At 36.7% G+C, this 18,212-nt stretch overlaps 1 protein-coding gene across 4 annotated transcripts in view; it reads right to left on the minus strand.

Annotated features, from left to right (window-relative positions):
• Positions 1-18,212, minus strand: part of gramd4b (GRAM domain containing 4b) — a 58,291-nt gene that overhangs the window by 28,518 nt on the left and 11,561 nt on the right. For all 4 annotated transcript variants that reach the window (XM_052119420.1, XM_052119419.1, XM_052119422.1 and 1 more), the window contains exons 2-3: positions 16,894-17,101; positions 6,361-6,481 (exon numbers count right to left, since the gene is read on the minus strand). In XM_052119420.1, coding sequence (XP_051975380.1) covers positions 6,361-6,481; positions 16,894-17,101 — 329 coding nt within the window. The remainder of the gene's footprint in view (positions 1-6,360; positions 6,482-16,893; positions 17,102-18,212) is intronic.

An 18,212-nucleotide genomic window follows, 5' to 3' on the forward strand; every position in this document is an offset into this window, starting at 1 on the left:
GCAGCGCTTCAGGTCAATGTGCACACATGCATACTAATAAACACTAAGTCAAAATACACCATACATCCCCGGCCTCTTAATACACAACTAATGTACTGTTAAAACCATTATACAGAGTGAACGGACAACATTTTATCATGTGGCAAACTATATATTATGCTGCAACAGGTTGAAAAAACTTCAGGAGGCAGATAAAAGACACATTACAGAAATGCTTACCAATGATATTAATGCTAAATGGAAACTAAAACGAAAACTAAATGAAAACATAATTGCAACAGATATAAATACTAAAAAACATTTTTGGATAAACCGAATTGTTACTAAAATGTCATGACTCCTAAATTTTATTTCCACAACGTTTAACATATTTAAACAATATTAACCTAAAACTAACCAAAACTAAACTGAAATAAGTAACTGAAAATAAAATTGAAAATGACAATAAACCTGAATTACCTACAGGATTTTGTATGTGTGTATACTTATTGACCCCAGTGAAGGGCTAATCTCTGCCTCAGACAGCCACACTAATTGAAAAGTGGTACAGGTCACAGATCAGCCATATACATGGTGGGTTTATCACTGTATGGACAGCTGAGGTTGTACGAGTGCTAACGAGAGTGATCTCACTCCACTGCTTAGGGTGATAAACGGACAGACAAGCTGACTGAACAGCTAATTTAAGCCATGATATATTGCAGGTCTGGAGCCCGGAGAAGTCGACTTGCCTTTTCTTTCTGGAGAACAATTTTTATTTCAAAAGCCGTTTTAAACAGTAGGCAGCATAATAATGATGTATTATTGGATCTTTTGTTTCAGCCAAATAGAAAGGCATCATTACATGTATCCTTCGCAGAATAGACAATCCAAGAATTCACTGCAATTAGCTAATATAAATCACCCAAGATGGCGGACATGAAATGTCCATTAGAACTATGCTTGTATTATACTCAGTACTGCAAAGTATCAATGAAAAACAACTATAATTAAAAATGGACTATTACAGCCAATATTTGTGTGTGCTATGAATTGTTTGCGCTTATAGGAGTATTGCATTCAACATAAACTTTGGGAAACATACTTTATGCAAGTATGCAAATGCGTGCGCTTGATCAACCCGTTGTCAACATCCGGTTGAACATAGTTAATGTGCATTCTTGCGTTACTGTGTGCATACTCAAACCTCAGTACTAAAGGGGGTGATAATTAAATCTATTTATTCCTTAAATTTTTATATTCCTTTTCTAGGAACTCAAGCACTTTAGCGGGGGAATGTCCTCAACCACCACGAGTGTGCAGCATCCACCTGGATGATGCGACAGCAGCCATAGTGTGCCAGAGTGATATAGCCAATTCATAATATATATATATATATATATATATATATATATATATATATATATATATATATATATATATATATAAATTTGGCCTGGAAACCAGGGTTACACCCGTACTCTTTTACGAGAAGTGGCCAGGGATATTTAATGACCACAAAGACTTACTTTTAATGACTCATCTGAAAAACAGTGCCTTTTTACAGTATATCATCCCATCAGAATCCTAGGGCATTTGGACCCACACAGACCACAGGGTGAGCACCCCCTGCTGGTATGACTAATACCTCTTTCAGTCACAACCCTAGTTTTTCCCTCAAGGTCTCTCATCCAAGTACTAGCAAGGCTCAACCCTGCTTAGCTTCAGTGTGTAACCAGGCAAGAGCTGCTGGGTTATATGCTGCTAGCTTGATAGTTACCTTCAAGATTTGCACCATTAAAAAAAATGATTAAAGTAAGCTGCTGTAAATATATTGACTTTTAATTTATTGCTCCACCATTGCAGTAGTTGAGTTAAAAGAGAAAACTCACTATAGAGGCAGACAGTTTATGCTAATGTCCACTACAGCACCTCGTGTCAATCCTGAGAATGCAACACCTACTTGCGATGTGTTGTGAATTGCCGTCTCACTAGGGGTGGGTAAAAATATAGATTTTCTTAAATCCCGATTCTTAAATCCCAAGATCGATCTTTTACTCTGTTGCCAATGCCCTACTACAATGAGAGGAAATCACACGCATTAGCAACCAAATGTTGTGCTATGGAACTAACATTTATATTGGAAGCATGCTGGTAAATTTTTAGATTTCACTCACTTCAAAATTGTAAGATACAGACACAAATTATTGCTTTTTTTTGCTAATTTGAATCTCCCAAAACTAAGTGAATCATCTAGGTATGATCTTGGTCTTGGTTTTCAGTTGCAGACATACTTAATGCTACTCATGTCTTTCCATCAGGCAAAGCTGCAGGCCCTTTGGGTTTGGCTGTGAATTTTATAAAGCTTGTAATCAGAAGATATCTCCTCTTATGCTGAGAATGGTGAAAGATTCATTTAAAAAGAAGAAACTCCCTGACTCCTTATATGAGGCAAATATTTGTGTTTTGTTAAAAAAAAAAGGGAAAATAGAGACTGACCCGGTGAGTTACAGGCCTACAGCGCTCTTAAATAAAAAGTTAACTAAAATATTGGCTTCCAGGTTAGCACAACATATTTCAACAGTTATCCATACTAATACAGTTGGGTTTATCCCAGGAAGATATTCATTCTCTAATGTCCGTCTGCTTCTTAACATCCTTTATACAGATCGATGGTTAGCTGACAAGTCCGCAGCCATTATCTCAGATGCCCAAATGGCATTTGACCAGACAGAATGGCCATACATGTCTGAAGCATTAAAACAGTTTGGATTTTGAAATGGCTATATTGAATGGGTAAAAATGATTTACTTGTGTCCAACATCGTCCATATTGACTAATGGTGACAGATCTAGTGCCTTTGATTTACATCGTGGTGTGTGGCAAGGCAACCCTTTATCTCCCCTTCTATCTGGCATTGCACTAGAGCTATTGGCAATAGGGATCAGAGCCCACCCTCATTTTCTTGACATAGGAGTGTTGGTGGCGTAGTGGGCTAACGCACATAACTGTTAATCAGAAGGTCACCGGTTCGATCCCACAGCCACCACCATTGTGTCCTTGAGCAAGGCACTTAACTCCAGGTTGCTACGGGGGGATTGTCCCTGTAATAATTGCACTGTAATTCGCTTTGGATAAAAGCGTCTGCCAAATGCATAAATGTAATTTCATTAGGCAGCACTGAAAGTCTTGTCTTGTAAATGAATATGCAGATGCCTGTTGTATCTGTCGCAAAATAATTGGATTACATTTGACTCATTTAGTAGACTTTCAGGATACACAATTAATTGGAGTAAAAGTGAATTTATTCCCCTAACAAAAAATCTGAGCACCAGCTTTTTGAACAGCATACTATTCAAATTATTTGAGGAGCACTTCACGTATCTTGGCCTTAAAATCTCCCCCCCAAAAAAACTAAAAATCTGTTTAAATATTTTTTGTTTTGTTTTTGGAAATGATTTATAAACTCAAATGAAACACTGAAAGCTTGAGACTACTACTTTTTAGTCTACTACTACTTTTGTCATTATTTGGTCATTTGAACACAAAATAGATAGTTACTCTTCAAAGGTTCTAACATAACCTCCAAAACATTCCTGTTCATTTACCTGAAGCCTTTTGTTAAGCAAATTGATTAAATTATTATTGCATTTGTTTGGAATTATAAGACACCCCGAATAGCAAAAGCCATCTACAGAAACCCACAGAGTGTGGAGACTTGGGCCTTCCAAATTTTAAACATTATTATTGGCAGGAAATGGAAGGGTTCTCACTTTCTGGCCGTGGGGCATTCTGGATGAAATGCTGCCTGATACTTTCCCTCTGTGGGTTAGAGCAGAAGCCATGTCAGTACCAAAATCCCTCCCAGCTTTACTCTTCTCAGCAGGGAAACCTGCTAATAAGTTAGTAAGTGATAATTATGTTATGAGAAATTCTCTGAAGATTTTGAGTCAGATCAAAAGTTTTTACAGACTGCCAAAAGTCTCAATTAATGCACCAACAACACACACTCACTCTTTTGTGCCTCAGATTGATGGAGTGTTTTCTGAATGGAGGGGAAGGGAGCTGTGCTTTATAGGTGATCTTTATATAGAAGATCAATTTGCATCTTTTATGCAACTCAAAAATAATTTCAGTATTCCTCAGTTCTATTTTGTTCCGGTATTTGCAAATGAGAAATTATGTAAAAGAACACATTCCGCAGTTTATAAATAAACCTGAGAATCATGTGATCTATGACCTTTTCTCTTCTAATCCGGAAACTAGGCACCTGGTGCCTCGCTTTGTTTGTGCTTTTACAACTTCTGTAAACACTAGTCACCTTAAAGCATCCTGGTCCAACGAGCTGAATAATGTGGTGTCTGAAGAAGTTTGGGAATAGGGCTTGTCAAAAATAAAGAGTTATAAATTCTAGGTATAAATTAATTTATTTTAAAAGTTATGCATTGGCTTCATTATTCGAAAACCAAATTGAGTAAAATTTGTATTTATTTTTTAATTGTTTTCAAAAGCATATAGCAGACATCTATCCTGATCAAAATTGGTTGATTTTTGGATACTCTGACATGGCAGGCACTCTTCCCCACATTCAGCAGGCTTTAATGGTGGGCATAATTGTTGCCAAATAGTTAATACTCCTCAACTGGAAATCTCTACAAGCTCCGTGTTTTAAGAGATGGTTAAATGAGATGCTCTATATTATTCAGATGCAACAGTTGCGTTTTAATGCGTCTGGCTCACAAAATCTATTTGAAGCCACATGGAGGCCTTTCTTGAATTATTTGGAAAAACCTTAATGTTTGTATTTTTAAGCATTTTTCTTATCCGTTTCCTACTGTGAATGTTGTATTTTGAATATCTTGTATTTTAATATTTTATTTCTTTGTACTGGTACTCGGGGCAGTCCTGTTGTTATTGCTTGTTTTTTTCTGTTTTGATCTTGTGTTGTAGTGTTTTTTTGTTGCTTTTGTTGTGAAAATCTTGAAAATTGTAAATAACATATAAAAAAAAAAAAAAAGCAGTTTGAGTCTCTCTCATTAACATGCTCATTTACAGAGGCTCTTTACAGAACTGCTAGGTTTCCTTAAAGAGATAGTACCAGGTTTTAACAGATGTTGAACAAATCAATGTAAATACTACAAATTATTAATTAAACAATAATCATGTAACAAAAAATTATATATTCAATATATAACAAATAGATTATATGTTCATTTTTAAAAAGCAATAATGTGACCAAAATTATGAAAAACAAATCAAATATAATTGGTAAAATTTATATTTTCATAATGTACCTAGTTAGAAGGTCCCCTGTATTATTAGCAGCACAAGCAAAAGGGACATTATAACTTAAATATACCCATATGGATCAGAATCGGATAGAGAGAGGGAAATATGCATCAATTCCAAGCCCTACGTCCCAAACAATTTTGGAACGCAACAACACACAAAATGAAGCTTGACACTGTGTCCTAACTAGATGTGAAGTGAGATGCAATAAAAAGTATCTTTTACATATTGATAAATACTTTTTATTTTTTTAAAAACAGCTGCAACATAGACCTGAAAAGTAATCTGAAGATGTCTTTTTCAAAATTTGTAGAGGTGTCTTAAAAACATGGTACTAAAGACATCAGTGTGTATCAACAATGAAAAACAGCACAGACGGGGGTCTGGGTAGCTCAGCGAGTATCGATGCTGACTACATCCCCTGGAGTCACGAGTTTGAATCCAGGGTGTGTTGAGTGACCCCAGCCAGGTATCCTAAGAAACCAAATTGGCCCGGTAGAGGGTAGAGTCACATGGGGTAACCTCCTTATGGTCGCGATTAGTGGTTCTCACTCTCAATGGGGCACATGGCAAGTTGTACATGGATCGCGGACAGTAGCATGAGCCTCCACATGCTGGGAGTCTCCACGGTGTCATGCACAATGAGTCACGTGATAAGATGCATGGATTGACGGTCTCAGAAGCGGAGGCAACTGAGACTTGTCCTCCGCCACCTGGATTGAGGTGCGTAACCGCACCACCACAAGAACTTACTTAATAGTGGGAATTGCACATTCCAAATTGGGAGAGAAAAACAAATTATAAAAATAAAAAACAATAGCACAGACAGAATGCAAGAGCGCATCCAGTAGCTTCAAAATCATTAGGCAGCTCACCACTGTCCTATTAAACACCTCATAAATGATAATGGTGCCATAAATGTGCAAAGAAATCCCACAGAAAAGAAACAACTCAGACAACAATAGCTGGGTAATTGAAAACCGCAACAGAACCACATAATCAGCAAGAAGATATTCATCAAGAGAGTTCTAAAATTATTCCTAACAACATAATTAAGAATGTAAATCAGGTATTTGTTTAACGGTTACTTACGAAGGAAGTGCTTTTCCAGTAAGGCTATCTCCAGATGACCTTTGACCTCATTGAGTCTGTCTGTTTCAGACTTCTGGTAGTCCTGGATGGCAGCAGACATGGTCACAGTCCCTGAACCAGCCTGGGTAAAATCAGACAATATCAGAAAATCAGAAACTGTATGAAAAAAATCTTAATTTCCTTCCTCGTGAACAGAGACAACTGCTGAGACTGCAGAACATGAATAAAGACCACAATGACATTTAACATTTAAACAATTAGACCGCTGTTGAAGTTCATTTCATTATATCAAAATTATAGTCTAATGGATATGGTCCGCAATACGATCCAACAATCTACAGAATATGGTTACCACATTACAGTCTATGTAGTCTGACAAATGAATGTCCATTAATATGTGCTGTTCCATAGACGTTACAAATTTGTGACTTCACCCTGCTAGACATTACAGCATTGCCTTCTCGGAAGTCCAGGTTGAAAATGATTCTACAAAAAAAAAAAGTAGCCAAAAAAAAAATTGGCTCTAGTCACCAATCAAACGACTGTGTGGCTTTTGTAACCATGGCAACCAGCTCATAAGCTTGCAGAGACGCAGCATCAATCTCCTAGTTGAGCTTCCCTGTCCTTATTGAATTATGACAGGTAAATTAATTTCTTTGAAAACATGCTTAGACAAGGCTGCCTCTGATAAAAGCACTTTTAGAAAATGATTTTGACAACATGGTTTCTGATTGTTTCTTCCCTTTTAAAAGGGATAGTTAAACAAAAATAGAAAATTCATCTAAATTATTTATGCACGCTCACGTTGTTCCAAACCCATTTAATTCCCTTTTTTTTCTGAGGAACAAAAAAGCAAATGTTTCCAAGAATATCCTGGATGCTTTTACAAGCTTCAAAATAATAATAAAAAGGCACCATGAAAGTATCTTAAAAGTAGTTCATATGACTTTATGCACTATATTCCAGGTCTTCTGAAACCATTCGATAGCTTTGTATGAGGAACTGAAATTTAAGTCCTTGTTCACAGAAAACTAATATATCTCACTTGCCCGCATAAAAAACAGATGGAGAATGAAGAAGTGAAGGACGGAAATATTGAAGAACACGTAGATCGAACTGAGAACACTGAAAATCGTGATAAGGAAAAAAGACTTAAAATTGTAAAAGTAACAATGATTCCAGCAAAAAAACAAAAGAGGCAGGAAACTCAAGGTGAGGATATAGAAGCACCTGTTTCTACCTGTGGAATTCCTCGACCCAGTGAAACAACCCAGGTTAAGTCCTCAACTGAGCAAAACGCTCCAGAACAGAGTTCAAAATCTGAGGTGAGTGATTTTAATTTATCTAAACAAGATGGTGAAAATAAAGGAGGCCTAAATGTTCCGAAAGATGTAGTTGATTCTGTAAAGGACAGTGAACTTTGTACTGGTATTGAGGATGAGAGTGGTTTGCAGTCTGCTTTGAGAGTAGATGAAGATAGCGATGAGGCTCAGATGGAGGAATGTGAGAGCGGCTCGGAGGTGTCTGAATTTGATTACAGTCAGACGACGAATGACGTTTATTCTGTGGAAGAATTAAATGAATTTCTGGATCAAACTAAAGGGAAAAAAGTTGATGTTGCTAAATACTTCGCTGATTGTGATAAATTTATTAAATCGGTAATGATTGCTCAGAAGACTGTTGGTTACGATGTGATTTCGAAACAAAAAAGATTTAGGCTGAAAAAATTTATGACGGCTGCACGTAAAGCTCAGGCAAAAATGTCAAAACGAAAAAAATAAAAAGCACATGGGTGTGGGATCTATTTTTTATTATTTTGTTTCTCTGCTATTTCTTTTCTGTTTCCCTTTTCTCTCCCCTATAGTGCAGATACTAAGAGTGGGATCTTTAAATGTTAATGGACTGAGGGATGGGGGAAAAAGAGCTTTACTGTCTGAATTTCTTAGGCTTAAAGACAATAATGTAATATTTTTACAAGAAACGCATAGTGACTCCAATAATGAATCTGAGTTGAAGTTGTGGTGGGAAGGGAAAAGTTGTTTAAGCCATGGCACAAATATCAGTGCTGGAGTAGCTATCCTATTTTCAGCTAATCTTGATGTTAATATTTTATCAAAAATAGAATTGGAGAAAGGACGTCTTTTGATTGTGAAAGCTGAAATTCATAATCAAGTATTTGTTTTTATAAATATTTATGCTCCAAATAGAGGCACAGATAGAACGTTGTTATTCAGAAAGTTTTATCCTGGATGAATTTATAGTTGTCGGTGGTGATTGGAACTGTACTCTTTTCTTTTAGACAGAAATAACGAGGAACCAGATTCTGTATCAGCTTCTTTCTTAAAAAGTACTATTGTTCAACATGATTTTATAGACGTGTGGAGAGAAAAGAATAATGCTGTAAAACAATATACATGGACAAGAGTTTCACAAGGGAGGATTAGTGCAGCTAGGCTTGACCGGCTCTATATCAAGCGTCCAGAAAATAATAGATTAATGGAGTGTAACATTTTCCCATGTTGTGTATCAGACCATCATTTTATTACAGCGAATATTGCCTTGACAAATCAAAAATGTAAAAGTCCTTATTGGAAGTTTAATGTAGCGTTGTTAAAAGAAAAATACTTTTTAGGAAAATTTGAATCGTTTTGGAGTGAGTGGGTTTCCCAAAAGGATGATTTTGAAAGTTTGAAACAGTGGTGGGAAATAGGAAAGACCCAAATAAAAGTTTTTTGTCAGCAATTTACTTTTTTGTCTACTAGAAAGATTAAACAACAAATAGCTGAAATAGAGCAAGAGATTTTTCAGATAACATCTGGAATGATTCAACATTCAGATTCATCATTAAATGGAACGTTATCTGAAAGGAAACAAGATCTTGAAACTTTATTGCAAGTGCGGGCTAAAGGTGCCCTAATAAGGTCGCGGTTTATGTCTATACATGACATGGATGCTCCCACTGCGTATTTTTTTAACTTGGAAAAGGTCTTAAAGAAACAAAATGAAATGCACTGTTTAACAACACCAGATGGACTAAAGACTTTTGATTCAAGAAAAATGCGAAAGATTGCAGTGGATTTCTATTCAGAACTATATAAAAAGGAGGACACTGATACTGGATGCATTTCACAATTATTACAAAAGCTTCCTACCATCACTAAAGAGCAGAGTCGGACTCTGGACAGTGCTGTTTCTTTTAAGGAGTTAACGGATGCAGTAATACAGATGAATGCTGGCCGTGCACCTGGAATTGATGGACTGCCAGTGGACTTTTATAAAGCGGTTTGGAAGATCATCGGAAGAGACTTCTATGAGGTTGTTCAAGAATGTTTTAAAGATAAACTACTTCCCATAAGTTGTCAAAGGGCAGTGTTGGCACTGATACCTAAGAAAGGAGACTTGAGTTTACTAAAAAAAATTGGAGGCCTGTATCAATTCTAACTTCTGACTATAAGCTAATAGCTAAGTTATTGGCCAATAGAATGAAAGCTGTTTTGGGTGATATAATACATCAAGACCAGTCTTATTGTATTCCAGGAAGAACAATACATGACAATATTTTTCTGATCAGAGATATTTTGGACTACTCTAAACTTTATGAAGTAGATATAGGTTTTTTGTTCCTGGATCAGGAAAAAGCCTTTGATAGAGTTGACCATGGTTTTCTGTTTGAGACAATGCATGCGTTTGGGTTTGGGAATGCTTTTATTTCTTGGATCAAACTCTTGTATATGAATGTATCTTCTATTTTAAAGATTGGTGGTGGTTTAAGTCAACCAATAAGAATACAGAAGGGTATCAGGCAGGGGTGTCCACTGTCAGGTCAGCTATATGCTTTAGCAGTGGAACCACTTTTATGTCTACTAAGAAAAAAACTGTCTGGTTTAAGTATTGGTGATGATCTTCATTCTGTTAAACTGACTGCGTATGCGGATGACATTACTGTAATTGTGAAAGAACAAAAAGATATTGATATTATTAATTACAGTATTGGATTGTATGAGAGAGCATCATCTGCAAAACTTAACAATGCCTTTACCAGCTATCCCTGAAAATGTTAAGTGGGAAAAAGTTGGTTTCAAGTTTTTAGGAATTTTTATGGGTTCTGAAAACTACCAAAGAAAAAATTGGGAAGGTGTGAAGGACAAAGTATGTGCCAGATTGTCAAAATGGAACTGGATTTTGCCTCAACTGTCTTATAGGGGAAGAGTGCTGGTGATAAATAATCTTGCCGCCTCTATCCTATGGCACAGATTAATTTTATTGAATCCACCAGATGATTTTATTGGAGGAGTCCAAAAATTGTTTGTAAATTTTTTCTGGTCTGGACAACATTGACTACGAGAGTCAATTTTGTATCTGCAGGTACATGAAGGAGGTCAAGGTCTTATGGACATTAAGTCTAAAGTGGCTGCTTTTAGACTGCAAACGGCTCAGAGACTACTTTATCATCAGTCTCAGAACTGGATAAGAGTGGCTTGTGCCTTATTGAATCGAGTGGGACGGTTGAAGTTGGACAGACATCTCTTTTTAATGAATTTAAAGGAGATGGATCTTAGTGGGCTCCCATCTTTTTATGCCTCCGTATTAAATGCATGGCAGATTTTTATTGTTAAAAGGGAGGTTTTTGAAACGCCGAGTCTTTGGGATCTTGAAGAACCCTTAATCTTTAATTCTCACATACCCAGTGCAATATTGGAATCACAGACTGTGCGCACAAGCTTGGTGGGAGCAGGAATCCATAAGATCTGCCATCTTAGGTCAAATGACCAGTGGATTACTGCAGAAAAACTGGCCTTAGAGACTGGTATTCGTTCTGTTCGAACTGTGCAAAAACTCTTAGCTGAAATTCAAGTCTCTTTTCCTGTTCTGCCACTAGAAGTTGAAAAATTGGAGATTGTATTTCCCAAGATCAGTGTGGCTGTGGATGTAGGAGAGTGGCAGGAGTTTGAAGGAAGTCTGCTCTCTTTCAGGATGCCTGAACTTGGTCTTTTTAATATTACTTCTAAGAAAGCTCTTTATTGTGTTTGTGTAAAATATCTCAATTTAAGAGCGTTAAAAGAACTTCCAGAAACTAAGTGGACTGATTTTGTTGAGTCTGGTATTTCCCCAAAAGGAAGTTGGAGGTCCTTATATAAGAAACCAATTGAAAAACGGAATGGAGATTTGCAATGGCGAATTTCACATTGGATAATAGCAACAAATCGATATAAGGCACATTTGAATCCGTTGCAAGAGGAAGAGTGTTCTTTTTGTGGAATTTCAGAAACTCTTTTTCATATTTGTATTGGTTGTTCAAGGCTAAAAGACATGTTTGGGAGAATTGAGTCATAGTTTTGGTTTTCGCTTTACAAATGGTCTTTTTGTTTTTGGACCAAAATATAGTGCCTCAAACAGGACAAAAACAGTATTGATTAATTTCTTGTTTGGTAAGGCTAAAATGGCAATTTGGCTGACAAGGAAGAATAAAACAATTCTTAATGGAGGAGTTGATCCTTTACATATGTTTAAGGTCTTGGTAAAAAGTAGGTTAATTTTGGAGTACAAGTTTTATGAACTCGTAAATGATACTGACTCTTTTTTTTCTTTGCGGGGTACTAAAGGTATTTTATGTCAACCAAGTGAAGAGAGAGGTTATGATATAATGTTATGAATTATAATTAATTTTAATGTGAGTAAAAAACCTATTTTTGTATATGTAGGTAGGATTTTTTTTAAAATGTTTTCTTGTGTAGTGTAATATTTATTGTCTTTTTTATAAGTGTCTGTAAATAAAAGGAGCTTCAAAGTCTCTCTCTCTCTCTCTCTCTCTCTCTCTCTCTCTCTCTCTCATATATATACACTCACCTAAAGGATTATTAGGAACACCTGTTCAATTTCTCATTAATGCAATTATCTAATCAACCAATCACATGGCAGTTGCTTCAGATCTCTCTCTCTCTCTCTCTCTCTCTCTCTCTCTCTCTCTCTCATATATATACACTCACCTAAAGGATTATTAGGAACACCTGTTCAATTTCTCATTAATGCAATTATCTAATCAACCAATCACATGGCAGTTGCTTCAATGCATTTAGGGGTGTGGTCCTGGTCAAGACAATCTCCTGAACTCCAAACTGACTGTCAGAATGGGAAAGAAAGGTGATTTAAGCAATTTTGAGCGTGGCATGGTTGTTGGTGCCAAACGGGCCGGTCTGAGTATTTCACAATCTGCTCAGTTACTGGGATTTTCACGCACAACCATTTCTAGGGTTTACAAAGAATGGCGTGAAAAGGGAAAAACATCCAGTATGCGGCAGTCCTGTGGGCAAAAATGCCTTGTTGATGCTAGAGGTCAGAGTGATTGGCCGACTGATTCAAGCTGATAGAAGAGCAACTTTGACTGAAATAACCACTCGTTACAACCGAGGTATGCAGCAAAGCATTTGTGAAGCCACAACACGCACAACCTTGAGGCAGATGGGCTACAACAGCAGAAGACCCCACCGGGTACCACTCATCTCCACTACAAATAGGAAATGAGGCTACAATTTGCAAGAACTCACCAAAATTGGACAGTTGAAGACTGGAAAAATGTTGCCTGGTCTGATGAGTCTCGATTTCTGTTGAGACATTCAGATGGTAGAGTCAGAATTTGGCGTAAACAGAATGAGAACATGGATCCATCGTGCCTTGTTACCACTGTGCAGGCTGGTGGTGGTGGTGTAATGGGTTGGGGGATGTTTTCTTGGCACACTTTAGGCCCCTTAGTGCCAATTGGGCATCGTTTAAATGCCACGGCCTACCTGAGCATTGTTTCTGACCATGTCCATCCCTTTATGGCCACCATGTACCCATCCTCTGATGGCTACTTCCAGCAGGATAATGCACCATGTCACAAAGCTTGAATCATTTCAAATTGGTTTCTTGAACATGACAATGAGTTCACTGTACTAAAATGGCCCCCACAGTCACCAGATCTCAACCCAATAGAGCATCTTTGGGATGTGGTGGAACGGGAGCTTCGTGCCCTGGATGTGCATCCCACAAATCTCCATCAACTGCAAGATGCTATCCTATCAATATGGGCCAACATTTCTAAAGAATGCTTTCAGCACCTTGTTGAATCAATGCCACGTAGAATTAAGGCAGTTCTGAAGGCGAAAGGGGGTCAAACACAGTATTAGTATGGTGTTCCTAATAATCCTTTAGGTGAGTGTGTATATATATATATATATATATATATATATATATATATATATATATATATATATATATATATAAAATAATATACATGTCTGACAAACGTCTTTTTGTCTGCTGCATTGTGTCTTGTTGTTCCAGTGTATCGTCTATTCATTATTATGGGATGTTATAAAATAATTTGTTAAAACAAACATACAAAAGATTGCATAATCAAAATATAATGCATCATATTTTGTTGTCATGTGAAGATTCGGTGCCCAACTCAGTGAAAGAATGTGCACAACGTGCGTCTTTCTGCATTCTGTCTTGCTGTTTGAAACACTCGCCTGCTGTATATGCGGTTCTTCAGCATGTTGAGTCCACTGCCACATGCCTGGTGTATGTGTGTTCACCCGATCCTGTGGGGAAAGCCGCGATGCTCCGTATTGTTGTTCCTGTGATCATTTATGAAGCATCCATTCAACTCGGAATTTCCATCTTTCAACTGGGGAAAGTGCAATGGAATGACACTTTATGTCGGACTTCTGACTTAGAAACTTGTGCGGGAATCTTCAACTCCCATTTCGTTGAGATTCAGGTTTGTGTTACATCACCCAAACAAGGGTTGCACCGGTATTACTGGTTTCACGCTATGAAAATAGACATTTATCATACCATGTACATTTGCTTACGGTATTGAGAAAAAAAAAATGCAACCTGATGGAGAATCTCACCTGCACGTGCACATTTCCTTTTCCTCCTCATCTGCCTGTCAGACTTGTCAACTTGCTAAAAGGACTGCCGAGGCAGATTTAATGATAATCTTGCAGTCCGCTAAAGGCTTCTCATCTGCACTTTTGCACGAGTCTAACGGAACCAGTTTGCAATCATAATCTGCTCTTCTCTCTGGTGTGCGCGTACAACAATATGGAATGCGTTCCCTCGATATTGCGGAGCACAGACCTCAAAACTGATGTGAACAATTTCAATTCTAGTGAAACTTTTCTAGTATAAAGCGTTACAGAGAAAGTCAAACAGTAGACAGCCATGACATGCCAAACAGCAATGAGGAGGAAAAGAGCATCATTTATGAAAAGATCTAATTTAATTACCATTATGAAATACTAGCTACACTGACCTAAACATGGTAATGAGGAGCCTTTCCTTCTATGTAATATGTACGTTCTGTTTGAATTATGTTTGAAATTAGGAAACAAATGGGATAATAATGGGCTCATATAAGTAAATATGCTCTTTTAAAAGGGGGAGAGAAAATGTCCTGTCGCGTTTATTGATGCCAACAACAAGTCTCCCTTTATTTTCCAAAGGGAGACTTTTTTTTTTTTTTTACACATCCTTCAATAAAAAAAAAAATGGTTTCAAGTTTCAATTAAAATAGTGTTTGTTCAACCAAAAAAAAGAAAAAAAAGAAATCTTTTTTTTTTACACATCCTTCAATAAAAAAAAAATGGTTTCAAGTTTCAATTAAAATAGTGTTTGTTCAACCAAAAAAAAGAAAAAAAAGAAATCTTTTTTCACTCCTTTAAAAGGTCATTGTAACTGATAATAATAATTGTGTAATACTGCACACTGTGAAACCGTGATATTTTCTGAGACTGTTATCGTATCATGAAAATCTCATACCGTTGCAACCCTAACGCAAACATTTCGGCACCCAGGGCAGGGAGGTTTACAGTCAGTGACAAACATTCACTTTTATTAAACAATATCCATTAACGAGTCAATGTTCTTACATTAGTATTTCATTCGTATTTCAGTTTGGTTGCTATGAGACGTCTCTGACAATCAATGTACCCCTCAAAATCACAACGCAATTAATCTCAAAATTGAAAATAAGCTCCCTCTTTGCCACATTTATGTTTAGTTGTCAGGTAATTTCACTTAATTCGAAATTCAGTGACAAAGTCACATCATGCGTGATCACTATCGATCCTCGTTTTCATGATCGATCATTGCAGCCACGTCCAAGTTCCAGAGTACTCGAGCCCACCTGTACTTCATTTAAAAATAAATAATTCAATGGTATATTGAAAAGTAACTGTTCTGTTTTCATTACATTAAAATTCTATGAACTACTTTAATTAGAGTTTTAAATTTTCATTAAATATTAAAACCTGGAATTCAGAGAAAGCCATTTTTAATTGGATAAACTGTGTTTACTTTTATTATGTGGAAATCCACAGCCAAGATATTCTTCACCTTTTGTGTTTCATGGAAGAAAGCCTTATGTGAACGTCATGAGGGTGTGTAAATAATTTCATTTATCAAAAATAATTTTTAGGTGAACTATTCCTTTAACGTTCATCTAAAACATTATACAAAGGTCAATGCTGAACATAGTGCCCTCCAGGAATGTACAGTGACAGAAAAAGCCACTGCAGCTTTAGAAAAAATAAGTCTTTGGAGATTTTTTTTAGATAGCTATAGCTTTCCCCCTAGAAAAAGTTTATGTGGACAACAGAGGGCCATTTCGGCTACAACAACAGGAAGAGTTCATTATAGACAGAATATTTTTTTTCACAGTCTTCATAAAACTTATTAAAGGAATATTCCAGGGTTAAATACATTCACCAAAGTACATTTCTACCCGTTCCTCAACTTGTGGTGACAGGTCCGCATTTATTGGTTGCATATACAGTAGGATAAATAGACAATGGTTGTTATGGCATTTATGTCACACTGTGCCCTAACCAGGCATGATGCGACAAGTTTTCAGCGACAAGGAATTTGTCTGTCCTCAATGAAAGTGAAACTGCTGCATGATGCAGCACAATCACAACTGATCATAAGATATCTGATGTTTAATGTACAGTTATGTGAAGCAGGATTGTGAATCAATAAGATTTATCTGTAGGTGGTGCTACCCAGAACCCCACCAAATAAATAGTAACTAAGCAATGGACAAAATGTCCTGTCACTCATACTGGCAAAAACTCAAGATTTACATGGAAGACTTTTATTATTTGTCGCTTTATTGCACCACATATGGTTAAACACAGTGTCAAACAGTTTATTTTTGTTTTTATAAATGGAGTTCCTGAATTCAACTTAACTTGTGTTTAACCTGGAATAATCCTTTAAGAAATCTGAATTGGCAATAATACAGCTTCACAATGGAGTTGAAGACAACCAAAGTAATGTATCATTAATGGTTTTCTAAAACTGGTGTTAAGAAAAAGTAGAAAGAGAGGACAACATTATTTCAAAATGGCCCTTCCATGATCATATTAGCATTTTAGACATGAACTACAAAGAAAACAGCACTACTTAAAAAAAAAAAAAGCTTAGCTCTTTCTGACATATTTTCTTTCTAAACGATTTTCTCAGAGATGAAGGAACACCACTTACAGGGTCTCGCAGCTCCTCCGTGTCTTTGATGGAGGTCCGCTGTTTTACTGGGACGTCATCATTACATTCGCTGTCAGATGCGTTGGGGGACTCAGCAAGGTCCAGGAACTCATCTCGCTTGGGTCCTCTGAACCTTATCTTATCCAATCGCTTTAACATGTTCAACACAGAGATCTGTGTCTTTATCTTAACATGGCGGGTGGCAACCCTGTGAGGACAAGAGATGCTATTAAATCATGGTGTAGACATTACATTTTGCAGTGATGAAGAAGTATTACAACTGCATAATATGTCTTGATAAACATCATTAAGCCAAGCACTGACTGTAAGAAGACCATTGTTGAGGCCACAGCTTCTGTTATCTCGGTTACAACAGAGTTCTGTTTTTTTAAAACATCTTTTCATATCTTGGTTGCGCATGCTGAATATGGATAGTACCATTATTAGTCATGATTATGAAATGTGAGATAAGAAATTTATTATTTCTTAAAAGCAAATATTTGTTAACAAATATTGTACAAGGTAAAATTATATGAATAGTACAATTTAAACAAATTAAATATTTCGTCCACTTTCCATACTGTTGGTTTTTGGAAACAAGCCAACTTGAATATTATAGTAAAGAGATGTCAGAATTAATGCATGGGATTCATTTAAAAAAGTTTAATGCGTAAATTCTTCCTATTCGCTTTTAACGCATTTACCATTAATATACCATAATAAACACTGGTTGGAAGGGTGAAACCTTTGTAATGTGTGTGCCACACAAACACACACACACACACACACACACACACACACACACACACACACACACACACACACACACACACACCAGTGCTTCCGTTTCAGTGATAAAATGATGGAGAAAGGAGCTCTTAAAGCTATTTGATCTACAATACAGCACAGATGGGACTTGTGATAGAAATCAAGTATTTTCAGTCAATGTAAACCACATTTTAATTACCATAGAAGCATGTAAATTCTTAACTAATCATCAAAATGAAGAATGAGACATTTTTGTCTGCAGGTGCTTTTCATGTGGAGTTCAAAGCGGCGCTTGATGCTGGCGTTGAAGCTCTGACATGATTCACAAAAGCAGCTTCACGATTGCTGTAGGAAAGCGGATAGCCAGTCTACTGGCAGATTAATATTGTGAGATAGATTAAGAGATTTAATGCCCACTGCAATGACAATGCAACCTATGGGGAGACTAGTTCTTTCAATTAGTCAAGCTTCCACTTAGACTTCCTAGAAACATTTAATGTTACTTGAATTATTGCTATTTTTGTGAATTTCTATCATTATACTGTGTTTGT

This window comes from Xyrauchen texanus, chromosome 46 (genome assembly GCF_025860055.1).
Source record: "Xyrauchen texanus isolate HMW12.3.18 chromosome 46, RBS_HiC_50CHRs, whole genome shotgun sequence".
NCBI classification, from domain to species: Eukaryota; Metazoa; Chordata; class Actinopteri; order Cypriniformes; family Catostomidae; genus Xyrauchen; species Xyrauchen texanus.